Below are 15,872 nucleotides of genomic sequence, written 5' to 3'. Positions count from 1 at the left end.
CAAGTGCTTGTAGTTTGTCAGAGCATCCTCCGTTAAAATACTTGTAGAACAGACAGAGGGATGCAAAATTTCGTCGATGGGGCAGAGGCTGAATCTTAGATGACAGTTCAAGACCTATCAGGTTGGCGACTCTCTTTTGAACCCTGCCCAGAAGTAAGAGACTAGTAGTAGATGCACCAGCCAAAATGTGACAAAATGTGGCTTGGTGTAACTTGACTACAACCGTTTTGCTAATTAAAAGTGATAGGTTAAACCATGTTATTTTTGTAGTTTCTGTATACTTTTATGGATTGTGGTTATACGCTAAGAGAGAGCTTTATATTTTTTGTTTTGATTCTAGCTGATCCAACACAAGCCATTATGTGTTTTGTTTAAATTTTGAAATCACTGTTATGTGTTAGGTACAATATAATAATAAAGAATTGGCTCTTTATTAATAAATACGAATGAATTAAAAAATAATATTTTAGCGTATTTTACATTTTTTTTTATTTTCGAGCATCAATTTTGGAGTGACATAAGAGACTCAAGGAAGGCACAGAGTCTGTGAGGGATGATAAAAGGTATGGAAGGTGTAAGAAGGTCAGGACACCAGAGTTGATTGGCCAAATAAAGAATTTTATAAATAAGGACCGTAGTTTGTCTCTAGAATCAATAAATGCACAGTTTGATGTCAGTGTGTGTACAGATATTACTTGGCGAGGAACAGAAGATGCTGAAAATTTGCGCGCAGTTTTTTTCCAAGGATTGTCAGAGACCATCAGACTATTAACCAAGATGGGCATCAAGACAGTTCCTCATCCTCCCTATAGTCCAGAACTTGGTCCCTGTGACTTTTGATTAAGCTCAGGGAAAACTTTAGAGGCTGTCGTTATGAGACAATTAAGGATATGGAAGAGGCCGGGACGAGACTCATTGACACCCTCTAACAAAAGAATTCCCATGGGGCCTTCCAGAACAAGTGCATTACAGCTGGAGAAGATTACTTCGAAGTGGACTAGAATTTCATGTGTGTACTACAAATAATAGTATCCATAAGAAAATGTCTAGAAACTTATTTAAGGCACCTTGTACAAGGCAAATTGAATTTAAATAGAAACTGCATACCTATATCTGTAAGGCCACTACCTGCCAATTCATGGAGTATTGTCGTTATATATGAGCTCGTGTACCAACCCTAAGTCTCTCTCTCTCTCTCTCTCTCTCTCTCTCTCTCTCTCTCTCTCTCTCTTGGCAGGATACAAGAAAGTGTTCAGTTTCCAGAGTCTATTCTCCATTAGGGAGTCTTGAAATGTAAAAATTTATTCACATTCAAGAATTATCAAAATTTTGACTAATTACTAGGGCTATGACAACAGAATATTCTTTTCATTGTTTTGACTCTCAAGTATATATCCGACACAGTAAGACACAATTAATAAACCGAAAACCACATCACCTTATATGAAAGCATATAAGATATCAACGGATACACACTCGAGAGTACAAATATTAAGAATGATATTCTGTTGCCCTAACCCTACTAATTACATACTTTTCAAATTACTTTTCAGTAATTTCAACGTGTATCAGTCAGAGGTAAATCATTCCAGTGAGGGTTCTTATGCACATGTGTGTAGTCATATGCTATTTTTGAACGTATACGGACACCATAAGATTATGCACAAGACATTATATTCAAAACAAGAACATGTTATTATCTCCTTACAAGAAAGTTAATAACAAGTTCAGGTGTAGTCTTGAGACGTCATCATTCTCCAGAAGGCGGGCATTAAGCGATTAACTGTAAATAAATCACTTAATGGACAGAAGACAAAAACCTCCGGGAATGTTGATCTTCTAAAGTGGAAAATGACCAAATCTAAACCTGACAGCAACAAAGTCACTCGCAAACAAAGCAGCATTGTATTATAATTAAATGAAAGGCACTTTTCCATTTTATTCCAAGATTTAAACATTATAATTGTACTAAAATTTTATTATGATTTGATTTGTTGTAATTGACATTTGCGTAAATTTTGGGTCTACTATCTTCTTTTGTTTTAAGCAAACACATGATTACGTAATAAATTATTTTGTGTCATTAATTTTCTTTTTGCTAGTTTATTTATATAATCCTTCATTATATTTTCCTTTATTGGTTACTTCGTACATTACGCTTTGATAAATGTAAAATACAATTTCTGAAGCCAAACTGCTTTAAAAAAAAAAGACCAAGTTCCATAAATTTGGCTTTAACAAGCCAATCTGGCAACCCTGGACAAAGAAATGAGAGTGGCCTCTCGTTGATGTAGCCTTATTTTCGAATATCATCATCATAATAATGCACTGGTGCTACCAGATCAGGCTGTCTCAAGATATAGGTTTCCTAAGACGAAATGCACCTAACATTGATGTTTTTGTTTTTCTAATTCCTTTTGCAAAACTTAATTATGTTCTGCAAGACAAAAAATAAAAACAGCAAACTAGCTTTCCCTCTTTTTTCCTTCTTCCCATTTTCTCTTTTCTCTTTCTATCTCCTCCCACTTCTTGACTGGTGTCCTAACTTAAAATGTGCCAAACATAAATACTGTAACCGTTTTCCCTCTCCCATTGCAAAACTCATCCGTGTTCTGCAGGGTAGGAAACAAAAACGATAAAAATCCACTATAAAACAACCAAACCAAACACTACAAACTAGCGATTGAAGATACAAAGAGCTTGAAGAATAAAAGCCATCTACAAAATAACTTGATGCAACATGACTACTATTTCCAAAATAATGAATTGACATTAAATATCCCGAAGAGGTTGAAAACAAACCAAACTCAATAAATAAATATTTGAAAATACAAAGAACTTGAAGCATAAAAATTGTTTTCTAAAATAACTGGATTCTGCATTAAATAACCCGAAAAAGGTTGATATGCCGTAAAACTAAACAACCAAAACAGACCAATCATAATAATACATGACTACTGTTGTAATCGAGTGAGTAAGGAACTTATAGTAATTTCAACGTGTACCAGTTTTTCAGCCAAGGAAGAAGTCAGCTAACAGTTACGTAGAAAAAGACGAACATTCGGAAGAAACAGCTCAAAAATCGAAGTACGTTGTCTACCAAAGGATGCTGGGCTGAACAAGTAAATTATAGATTGTCTCTTACAATGTGTTTCATTATTTATATTGAACTATGTATCACAATATTACCTTTTGAATATTTATTAGTATTTATTAATTTATTTCGCTTAGATCAGTTCTATATTTAAAACAAAGGTCTCCAAACTACGTCATCGCGAGGCCATTTCCGTCTTGCCAAAATCTTTGATTCAGCCTACGGTGCTGTTGTAAGAAACGTAAAAATCATCAGGAAAAAAAGAGAAATGTGCGAAAATAGTGTGCTGGTTTTTCTTTTTATTTAGAGATGATTAAAAGAATGAGGTTTGGAAGAACCAGTTTCAATAAAAATAAATAAATAAATAAAAATAAAATAAAAAGCACAGCTAGAGAGCAAAACGGTATAAAACACGTGTCTAGGTCATAATTATATATTTTTTTTTTGGTCCACGTTGCTCAAAAAAAAAAAAAAAATCAGCAATATGCCTTCCCTCTCGTTTGAAAACTTTGACGACCCCGGATGTGAAATACATAGATATCAATTTAATATATATATATATATTTTTTTCACGATCCAGAAAAAATATCAGCTTTATCAAAACATATTTGTTGATTCAACATAGGAGATGCATTCAATAAGGTTTCAGACTTTTTCGTATGGATATCTTCATTGATAGTACACGCAAGAAACTCTAGTCCCATTCGAGGTAATGTACTTGTTGCACTATTACAACTTCAGGAAGGTCCCGTGAAAGTCCTCTTCTGCAAGCCTGTAAATAACCTTCATCACAGCGTCTTTCATCTCCTCAATTGTCTCATAACAAGAGTCTCTAAGGTTTTCCTTTAGCTTAGGGAATAATCAAAAGTCAAAGGGGGCTTGGAATATAGGAAGATTAGAGAAATGTCTTCATGCCCATTTTCGTCAAATTTTCTATGACAAGGAGAGAGTTGTGGACTTATCTTCTCTGATCAACCTTGAGACAAGCTTCGTACAAATCTTCCGCATCTTCAGTTCCTCGCGAATAATTGTGTGTACAGTTCTCACACTCACATCACACTGTGCACATATTGTCTCCATAGACATACGACTGTCCTTATCCATGAAATTCTATATTTGTCCAATCAACAATGGTGTTCTGACTTTCCTACTCTTCCCACACCTATTATCCCTCACAGACGCTTTGCCTACCTTGAATTTCTCATGCCACTCAAAAACTAATGCAATGTTATTGCACATCGTTCGTTTAAAGTACCATTGTTACATGATAAGGGCTGTCCCCTTTTCATGTAAGTATAAAAATAGAGAATTTAGTTAAAATGAAAATGAAATAGCAAAAGACGAAATTCGAACCTCGTAATTTAGTTTTAGAAATAGATTACGTGTGAGAATTTAAAAATGTAAAACAAACTTGTTTAGAATATAGATAAAATATTTCAAGAAAAGAATGTGAGCTGTCAAGTTTGTTATGAAATTTTAAATTGAAAGAATGCAGCTTATAAGATAATGTTTTTAACATATTGGAAAAATAGGTTACTGAGTATAGGTTAAAATTCCTTTTGTAGAAATAGGAAAAGTTTGGGACACGTATGTCCAGAACACGTGAAAGAAAGCACATGTTTTAACATGTGTATGACGTCACGGAAACTAGAAAGTTCTAGGAATAGAGAAAAAACTTTAGAGTTGAACAGTCAGTGAAGAAACTCGGAGAGAGTCAGTTGTCTAGGAAGCGAGACGTCACTTCAAGAAAAAATGTGAAGCCTTGAATTCTTGGTGATGGAAACACGGCCGTGTGACGAAATAAACCATCATGTGTTTTGTAAAGCTCGTCTTGTCTTATGATTCTTACAAAAAGGTAAAGTGAAATTGTATTATATATTTGTGTTATAAAATGTCTTTTCATACACATCTCGACTTCTCATATCCACAATGAGAATCTACATCATGTCTCCACAATGTCTGAACAGTGAACACTATCTCATCATTCTAAGAGCTTTCTTCTTCCAATCTACACATCTAAAGAATGAACATTTAATATATAAGAACTCTTACAACACATCTCTCTCTAAGTCTCTTACAAAATCTCTCTCTCTCTGAGCCTTTCAACATTCCTCTTAAACAGTCTCTCTAAGATACAACAAGCATCACTTCTAATAAGACTCTTTCTAAGCATCACTCTCAAGACAAACTCTCTAATAAGACTCGAAGACTCTCTTTAAAATGAATCGCAATGTAACACCATCACGTGCAGATTGCATTTTGTAAATCTACTTGTTGTGACATTCGGGCTTTAGTAGAGTGTATTCCATTTCTTGCGCTAGCTGTTTATTTAAACCAGAAATCATGAACATTGGTCAATCAAGATGTATAGCAATAGCATACTGATTGGTCAAGGTTTTACGACAATTTAGAATAACTTTTTTTACACAGAAATCACCACTCATCAATACCCGGAAGCCACTCGAGGATAAGGGTTAATGAGTATATATTAGTCAATGTGATTATAGCATAGTAAACATAAGTAGTGGGAATTTTGTAAATTGGATTACTTAGGAGGACGGTTCATCAAGAACTTGTTTACATTGGACTTGAATAAAATCAGATTGTAGTCAGCTTGAAAGCAGGAAATCAGAAGAGAGTTCCCCAGGCGTGCAGTTCTAAGAAAGAAGCTTTGTTCATGGAATCTACATTTAGGTTAAAGCACAGATAAAGAGTGGGGAAAATTATTGATAGTGGTTTTGGCGAGACGAGTGTTTTTCGTGAAAGTTTGTTGAAGGGGGGGCATAGATTGAAGCTCAGCTGAGTACTTGCCATGAACATAACGATAGAGCAGAGACAGGCTTGCAACGTCTCTTCTGTGGGAAAGTGGTTGCAGGAAAGAGAAAAGAACGTCCCCTACTGAGCTACGAAGTCTATTTTGAACTCTGCCAAGGTAGTTTGAGCTGCTTCTAGCAGCTCCTGCCAAGATGTGGCAACAGTACTCCATCGTTGGCTGTACGTGGCTTTTATATAAGTAGAGAATTGCATCTACTGGAGCGGTAGAAGGATCCCACCATTTTTCCAACGATTTTATAAACGTGTTCCATTTTAGATCAGGAGTAAAGGTCAAGCCCAGAAGCTTGTCAAAACATGAAGCCTGCACAAGACGAGGGCCATTCATTTCAAAAGATGCCAGATTGGCATCAGAGCGTAGATGGTGTAGAGATAGCAGTTCGGTTTTAGAAGGAAGTCTGGAAACTTATTTAAGGCATCTCATATGTCTCATTTCGTGGTGGTTCCGGCTAGGCTTAAATATAAGGGTGAACGCACGAATTCCAATGAAGTAATAAGGATAAAAACATCGTCTTCTTACCTTTGGGTATGTCGGGATATTCCGTCTGAGGCTGATCTTCTTCTCGTCGCTTAACGAACTATAAAGATGATCGACAGTATTTAAAAACAGAACAGGTCTTACGGGCGGAAGGTAAATTCCCCACACGATTATTTTGACGATGATAATGGGTTCGCGGTCCATCGTCAAAGATAGGGGACAAGAATAAACAATTTATAATTTCAAAAAAATTATATATATATCCATTCAATATTGTTTTTGTTTAGACATATTATAAACCAATTAAATATTAATCGTGCACGTATTTGATTTTTTTTTTGTATAAGTTAGATTCATTTTTAATATTTATATATATATATATATATATATCATGTTTTTATTCATCATTAAAGGATGATGTATTTTTTTAAATATATACAAGTTAAATTTTAATAGTGCACATGTTGATTTTAATAAATTCATATATTTAATTAAAAAATAGTGACAATTATTTAATACGAAAGTGTTAAGAAGTAGCAGCAAGGAAAAACAGCAGCAGCAGCGACAGCGACGATGGTGAAAACAGCAGCAGCGGGCGGAATACACCGGTGATTTTTAAGATGGCGGAAGGTGATAATAATAATTGCAATTGCAGTGGTGGTAACAGTTTTGGGCAGTAGCAACGAGTGTGATGGCGGTAATGGTGCCGGTGGTAGTAGTAGTAGCAGCAGCAGCAGCAGCAGTAGTAGTAGTTGTAGTAGTGGTAGGAAGAGGAGGTAACCACAAACATAGAAAGAAACAAAACAGAAAGGGAAAGTGTGAGTTATAAATATAATATTCTACAAAAACAAAAAAACTTGAAACCAAAAAGAAAAAACAGGGTGGAACGATAAAAGTGTCGCCCTAGAAAAGCCGCCATGATTTCATTTCTGTTTGATGAATGCCTGTTTTCAATTTTTTGTTACGGGTCATCTACTAGATGGCCAGTTATGTACAAATCCGAAGAGTTATAGAAGACTATCATGTCTGAAAGTGTCACAATGTTCCACAATCGAAATCAGAGATGCGCCGCTGTACAATTCATGCTCTCCACCGATCCAAGTTATAACAAGAAAACCATTGCCAGAACCTTCAAAATGCATCGCTGGATTGCCAGAAATAACAGGGACGTATCCAAGGTGCTGAAAATAAAGTTTATGGCCACGTTTATGGTCTTTGGTGTGATTTCATGTGAGCGAACTCATATCTTCGAAGTAGGTTTGAAAGTCAACATAAAAGTGTACCTGGATGTGCTGGAAAATGTGGTTATCCCGTAGTTAAATCAGGTGGTCGCTAGCAGACCCAGGGTGTGGCAGCTGGATGCGGCGCCGGCCCACAAGTTCAACGAGAACCAGGTTTGGATTCAGAAGGAAGGCAACGACGTTGTACCCTTCTATCACTGCCTCCTCCTCACCTGACCTGAACCCGCTGGATTACTTCGCTTGGTCATTCGTCGGGAACATCACCAACATAACCTTCCACACCATCAAAGCCAGCCTAGTCGCCGTCATCCACCGAGTATTCGCTGAGTTTCCGCCAGCGCTTGTGGAAAAGGTATTCTCTTAGACCCGGACCCGTATCGAGGTGGTGATCAAGGCTGAAGGCGGCTATATCGAATAGATATCAGCTCTACTACACAATGAAGTTACCAAGATTGATTTTTTAAATAAAAGTTTTAAAATATAATTGTAGTGTTGTTTTCTTTAGGAAGACATATTTATCGTTCCACCCAGTAATAAGGGTAAAAACAAACAAACAAACAAACAAACAAACAAAAAGTTGGTGTAATAATGAACAAAAACAAAACAATACAAGTTTGTAGGTTAGCAATCATAACAGATTAAACCAAACTCGATCAGTTGGCTACAATCTAGTCGTCCGCTGATTAACCTATTTGGTCACGGAGATCGTAACGCTTACCGTCAATTTTAAATATATACTAGCAGGCCGCCCGGCTTTGCCCGGTCGTAATATACGCTTAAATATAATGTAATTTGTGCAGATCTCGTATTTATTATTATTGAGCAAATTTCATATGTATTATGACATTTCATTCTATATATATATATATATATATATATATATATATATATATATATATATATATATATATATATGTGTGTGTGCGTGTGTGTGTATATATATATATATATATATATATATATATATATATATATTTATATATATATATATATATCAGTCCGAAATAAAAATAACTTAATATACAAAAGTGTTTCTATCAATTAATAGTTGACGCAACGAGAGAAAGCTAACCCGTGGATTAAACAAAGAGTTTCGTTCGAAATTGCGTACAAATTACCAAATTTGATGGCAATATTCAAGGGCTCAACATGACACACCTGAAAATGATTGAAGATTACATCGGCTGAAACGTTGTAAGTATAACACCCAAGATAAGAACAGTAGTTTTAATAATATATATAATGCAAATTATCGATCCTTATCGAAATAATTCCGTACAATAATGACTTAAACAGGTGTTCCGTTTTGTATTACATAGCTTACCCGGTCGACTACTCTCAGTTTGGTTTTTACATCCACAATATTCCGGCCGATGAAAACTATGACCTTTCATGCATGTTCTGCCAATTTTCGTCCTTGGTTGCTAGAGCGATTAAGATGAAAAGTCATTAGTCTCCCGTTCTGCTAGGCTCGTACTTCGAGACAAGAAAGGTAAAATTACTTCCCATCCCTCGCTCTACGAAGAGGGTCGAATTAGATAAATGGTCGGTTTTGAAATGCGGCGAATATCTACCCCCGCAAAAAAAAAGAAAAAAAGAAAAAAAAAAAGGCGAACTCTGGATTGGGACAAAAATAAAATCTATTTCAATCTAAAAGGATCTTCCCTTTCACTAGCTGGAGACAGATAAGATGAATTGTAGTAGAAGTAGAACAGAGAATACACTTTGATCCATCCCAAAATCTATTCCCTTAAGTTATTATAATTTACTGATAGCCACTGAATAGGAGTCCAAAATGGAAAATGTGTTCAATACAATGTGATTAAAACACATGTCAAAGGGAGGTAATTTGATTTATTCGATCAAACTAGGTTCGTTTTAAAAACGACTGATCAAAGTCGTTTTATGTTAATCCGTTTCATTTCTAGTATTTCCCAAGCATTTCTAGTACTTTCATCTTTGTTCCCTTGCAAGACCATTAATTAATCGAAAGATGACGGAGAGGCACGTGTCTTTAAATTGAAACGGTCAACTGGCATGTAAGCCTTTGTCAAAAATTGAATTTTAAAAGAGAACGGTGGGTTTAAAATCAAAAGAAACCACCTCCTCCCCGGGATCAAACCAATGTTATCCTTACGCCATCGGTGTTTGACTCGGACAAATAACATGTATGCTCGGCATTTTGGCTAAGACGAAATTGCAATCTTAAATTGTAATGTAAACTATTAGTCTAAATATATATTTTATAGTGATTGTAATGAGTTTAGCCAAGGGTCGGGTAGACAGAGATTAACCCACAACACGCACGTTTTCCACAGTTTTTATGCACTTGTGTTCAATTTGGTCGATTACATTTAATTTGTTTTTTTTTTTGTTTTGTTTTTTTTTAAAGTGTAATATCTGTTCTCATATTACACTTCAGCTAGTCTGTAGTCGGTCAGTGAATTAAAAAAATCCTTCTAACTTTAGGCTATTTTAATTTTTGTCTCAACCCAGAGTTTTACTGTTTGTGATTAACTCTGCTCCTATGAGAAGAAAGGGATAGGAAATAGAATCGACAGCTTGTCAATATTTGTACAGGTTGCGTCTAAAGTCCGGAAGAATTTGCAACTTGTTTCTTTTATTTTATTCCATAGAACAGTTTATACGCTGTTCTTGGCCTACTATCAAATTAATATAATTTCATCTAACTGTTGGCTGGGATCAAATTGTAATATCTGCTCTAACGCCACAATTGACCTGTTCTCGGCCAGAGAAAGAAGACATTTTTCTAAAGTTTCGCATTTTATTTTTCTTTCTTTTTCGAAATCTCACCCTAATTTAAAGTTCTATTTTTGAGGTAGCGGGATTTGCCCCATGTTTACATCAAACTTTCATTTAAATCTTTGTGAGTAGGCAGATAAATAGAGACCACCGCTAAGAACTGATTATAAAAAAACAACACCTTTATACGTTGCGCCTCTAGTCCAAAACCATGCTATAAACATTCATTACATCTTTTGAGATGATTATTTGTTTCCCCACTTTACTTTTTTCTTTTTTGTTTTTTTACACAGGCATCACCACATTATTACACAGGCATCACTACATTATCAAGGCCAAGAGGCCACTCGAGGATAAGGGTTAAAGAGTGTACAGTAGAAATTGGACAATATAGTAATCATTAGTAATGGAAATTCGGTAAATGTGTAAACTTATATGGAACGGCTCATCAAGAACTTGTTTGCGTTAGACTTGAAGGCAACCATATTGTAGTCAGAGGGAAAGCAGGAAAACGTAAGACAATTCCACAGGCGTGCAGTTCTAAGAAAGAAGCTTTGATCATGGAATCTACGTTTAGGTTTAGGCGCAGATAAAGAGTGGGGGAATTATTGATAGTGTTTTCAGCGAGACGAGTGTTTCTTGTGAAAGTTTGGCGAGGGGGGCATAGATTGAAGCTCAGTCGAACACTTTCCATGAAAATAACGATACATCAGAGACAAACTCGCAACATATCTTCTGGTAGATAGAGGTTGCAGGGAAGAGAAAAGGACATCTCCTACTATACTACGAAGTCTATTTTGAACTCTATCAAGGCAGGACAAGTCCTTTCTAGCAGCTCCTGTCCACTTATATCTCTTAGATTAAATCTGTGTCACGTAGCACCTTATTTATTAGCCATTACGGCTCATTTCTAAGCATGTCAATATATTGTTCATTCTAAAATATATTCAACTTTTTTTTTTTAACGAAATACTTTTAACCTTGTCCGATTTACCCGATTATTTGAAATCTGGTTAAAATTATTTTATTTGTTCTTTAATTAATTTTTTAACCCCGCTTTCATCATATATGTATAGACAGAGTTTCAAAGAATGCTAATTCTTTTCATCAGAGAAAAATGTTAGTAAAATAATCAAATAGGGATGCTAGATATTAGCATTTATATGTATTTGCAGGTTATTGGATGAGATGAAACAAAACGATTATGAATTGTAGTCATAAAATATAAAAAATACAAAAATATTAAACTATGGAAACAGTTCATATATATATATATATATATATATATATATATATATATATATATATATATATATATGTATATATATATACACACACACACACATATATATATATATATATATAGATAGATAGATAGACAGACAGACAAAGTGACATATTTAAGTTATATCATATTTTGATGTAATGTCAGTTTCAGAACAAAAGAAATTTTACATGCGTTTCTGAAAATTTATATATATATATATATATATATATAATTTTTAAATTTTTTAGATTCAGCCACTCTGATGAGTCGTAGACGAAGAAACACTTGTCTGTGGATAATTATATTTTAATAATAATATATATATATGCCGTTCCCCATTTAGGGTGTACCAAATTGGTCAAAGGGAAAATTGTTCCCAACTCGCATTTAGGTAAAAATGCACTTTCGTATAAATAATTGAATTCGTTCAAAGAGTATCGCTAACAAAAAAAACAAATAAAAGATATCTCTCTCTTTCTCTCTCTCTCTCTCTCTCTCTCTTTATATATATATATATATATAATCACTGTATGTAAAAATATATGCATGTGATGTAATATAGGAGTAATCACAATAGTGCTCAATTATTCGTATATCTTATTTAATAGAGATTATATATTCTATCTTTTACCAGTAACATTGTTTTCACGGAAGCACTGGAAAGTTAACCAAATGTGACCAATTAATCAGTGGCCATTTTCCTATTGTACGACACAAGTGAATAAAAATGAATTATAACTAAAAGAATACATCTGTATTATTTCACAGAATGACTTGTACTAACATAGCTGAGGAAGTCTACATTAATGCGCTGCATTAATATAAAACATATAAGAATACATTAAAAAGTATTTATCTAAGAGAGAATTGCAGAATTTACAAAACTATGAATAAAAATCGACATAGTTAACAACAATCACTTGTGACACCCATTCATAATAAAAAAAGAAAACAAAATAGAAAGCCGGACAAAGGTCAAACTACTACATTTGTTTACATTGAATTAACGTCATTACAGTAAAAGCTAATGACTAGTTCAATAAGCATTTAACATTGAAATGAATCGAATTTTAAGAATTTAAAGTATGAATGGAATGCTATTAATATTAAACAAACATTTCAATAAAAATACGCACGCTTAAATTCATATCAAATACCTACCTATAATCTATATAATTCAGAAAGTGAGAATGTCTGAGTGAGGACACTTCTCAACCTATGTACTCAACAATTTTTTGATCTACTGACTTAAAATTTTGTATATAGGATATTCAGACAGGCGGAAAAATTTTTAATACGTTTTTCACCCAGGAAACAGGATTGCTAAAGGGGTCAAAATTATAAATAATGGTACTTGCGGGTCATCAGATTTTAATTTGTTTGTCAACTGTTTTACGACTGCGCATGCACAGATTGGTCACATTATTTTATATTATTTTTCTTATTATATTTTCACCCCCCCCCAAAAAAAAGACACAGTGCCATTTTGATGTAGGGGGATACTATCAGGGACATAAGTTGCAGAAATAATCTGTAGGGAGTTGAGCAGCAAGATTTTTGTTCACATTACACTTGAACTTCTGCATGTCAGTACAGTTGGGGAAGCAGGATCCCAGAAGGGAATTCCAAAGTCTAGCAGTTACGAAGAAGAAACTATTAGAGTAGAAAGCTTTCTTACATCTAGGGATCTCTACTGTGTAGGGATGGAACTTTGCTGCTTGTTAGGTTTGTCGGGCTATTTACGTCGAGTGGGGTACAAGGGATTGTAGTTCGTCGAAGAATCTACTATTAAAATATTTGTAAAATAGGCAGAGGGATACAACATTTCGTCGATGGGACAGAGGTTGAAGCTTAGATGACAGTTCAAGACCTATCAGGTTGGCGACTCTCTTTTGAACCCTGCCCAGGAGTGACAGACTAGTAGCAGGTGCACCGGCGTAAATGTGACAACAATACTCTATGCATGGGCGAATGGTGGCCTTATAGTGGTACAGGATACTTTAAGGCATAAGTAACTTTCTAGCACGGTAGAGAGATCCCACCTTCCTCGCAGCAGCCGCGGCAATGCCTTCGATGTATCTGTTTCAGCTCATGTTCCCTGTGAACGTTAAGCCGAGGAGTTTGCACGACGTAGGATAGCTATTGGTGGTTGAAAATGTTTCTTCTAATTATTGAAGTAAATGAGGTTAGTGTTGGGAGTATGGAACGTTACCATCCATTTTTGACTCCATTCCCCTTCCGAGTGAAGGACTTCCTTAGGGTCTCCTCTATTGCCTTGGATATATGTTTATTTGTTTCCTCTCATGCCTGTTATAGAGTATGGTGTCGAAGGCAAATATACCCATCTCAGAGACTATTTTACCTGGGAAGTCATTTATGAATATTAGAAATAATAAAGATCCAAGGTTTGACGCCTCAGGTACACCAGCATTCATATAATATTTTTAGATGTACGACCATCGAGGACAACCTGGATTGTTCTCTTCTTTAGAAGAATTTGATTATGTTAATTAGTAGTCCATTAATATCATAGGATCTGATTTCCAAGTGAAGACCATCGTGTCATACCCTGTCAAAGACCTTAGATATATCTCGGCTTCCTCCTGTCTTATACAGTGCATGGTATATACGTTCAGAGATTACAGTTAGAATATGCACGATCGTGAAATATGAAAGCTATTTAGTTAAGTATGAGTTGGGGTGAAAACAGCTACTACGTCAGGTCAAGCTGGTGTAATGGTTATCGTTCTTGACGCAATGTCTTTCAATTTTGGTTTCGATCTCAGCTCCAGTATTTTTCCTACAAGGAGTGAACTGCTTAGAAAATACATAATATTCCCATGCACATATCTAAATTCCTCTCCCTTTTTTTACTTCATTATTTTAAAAGACATTCAACGTTACTTCTTCAGGAAAATTAGATCATACAGTATCACTGGTAGAATACTTAACATAATTAAATTCTTCTTAGATAAGAGAAAAATCCAGGTTGTCCTTGACGGTCGTACATCTAAACAATATGATATAAATGCGGTAGTGCCCGAGGGGTCTATCCTTGAACCTCTACTGTTCCTGATATTCATAAATGACCTCCCCGACAAAATTGCCTCTGAGATGGGTATATATGCTGATGACACCACACTCTATAACAGGCACGACAGGAAAACAAATGAACACATATCTAAAGAAATGGCAGAAACACTAGAGGATGACCTCCAATCTGTAGTGGAATGGGGACAAAAATGGATGGTCACGTTCCATGCCGCCAAGACTAGTTTCATTCAATAATTACAAGAAACCTTCTCTACCACCAATAGCAATGGCCAACGACTCTTTATCTGAGAGTACATCTTTCAAACTCCTTGGCCTAACGTCCACAGGAAACATGAGTTGAAACAATTACATTGAAGGCATTGCCAGGGCCGCTGCAAGGAAGGTGGGCTCTCGCTACCGTGCTAGACAACTACTAACACCCGAAAGTATCCTGTACCTCTATAAGGCCACCATTCGCCCATGTATGAAGTATTGCTGTCATATTTGGGCTGGTGCATCGGCAACTAGTCTCTCGCTCCTTGACAAGGTTCAAAAGAGAGTCGCAAATCTGATAGGCCCTGAACTGGCATCTAAGCTTCAGCCTCTGTCCCATCGACGAAACGTTGCATCCCTCTGCCTGTTCTACAAGTATTTTAATGGTGAATGCTCTGACGAACTGCAAGCACTTGTGCCCCCACGACGTGAACATCCTTGACAGACCCGACATGCTGCAAAATCCCATCCCCACATTGTGGAGATCCCTAGATGTAAAAGATCTTTCTACTCCAGTAGTTTCTTCTCCAGAACCGCTAGACTTTGGAATTCTATTCCAGGTCCCTGCTTCCCCAACTCTACTGACGTGCAGAAGTTCAAGTGCAATGGGAATCGACATCTTGCTGACAAAATCCCAACATAGTACCCCAGCAGTTGTTGCCCCTGATAGTAGCCCCCTACACCAAAGTGGTAATGTGCCTTGTTTGGGGTGAAAATGTAATTAAAAAAAATTAAATACTTATAATATTTTTGTTTATAATCAATAAGTATTTTGCATTAATCAAAATATACTTATGCGTAGTTTACGACCGAGTGAAGCCGGGCGGCCTTCTATTCTATCTATGTATCTATAAAAGTGAAAGTGTCTGTCTGTGTACTTGTGTTTCTGTG

The 15,872-nt window shown here is 35.6% G+C and overlaps 1 protein-coding gene across 4 annotated transcripts in view; it reads right to left on the bottom strand.

Annotated features, from left to right (window-relative positions):
- LOC145277958 (high affinity cGMP-specific 3',5'-cyclic phosphodiesterase 9A-like) overlaps positions 1–15,872 on the bottom strand; it is a 466,702-nt gene that overhangs the window by 82,372 nt on the left and 368,458 nt on the right. For 2 of the 4 annotated variants that reach the window (XM_080130080.1, XM_080130079.1), the window contains exon 8: positions 6,447–6,543. In XM_080130080.1, coding sequence (XP_079986206.1) covers positions 6,447–6,543 — 97 coding nt within the window. The remainder of the gene's footprint in view (positions 1–6,446; positions 6,544–15,872) is intronic. The other 2 variants (XM_080130081.1, XM_080130082.1) reach the window with 1 other exon arrangement.

Source organism: Euprymna scolopes, chromosome 6 (genome assembly GCF_053919585.1).
Source record: "Euprymna scolopes isolate OS-2025 chromosome 6, ASM5391958v1, whole genome shotgun sequence".
Lineage (NCBI taxonomy): Eukaryota > Metazoa > Mollusca > Cephalopoda > Sepiida > Sepiolidae > Euprymna > Euprymna scolopes.
Note: the sequence above shows the minus strand (reverse complement) of the source record. Positions and strands in the feature narration are given on the sequence as shown.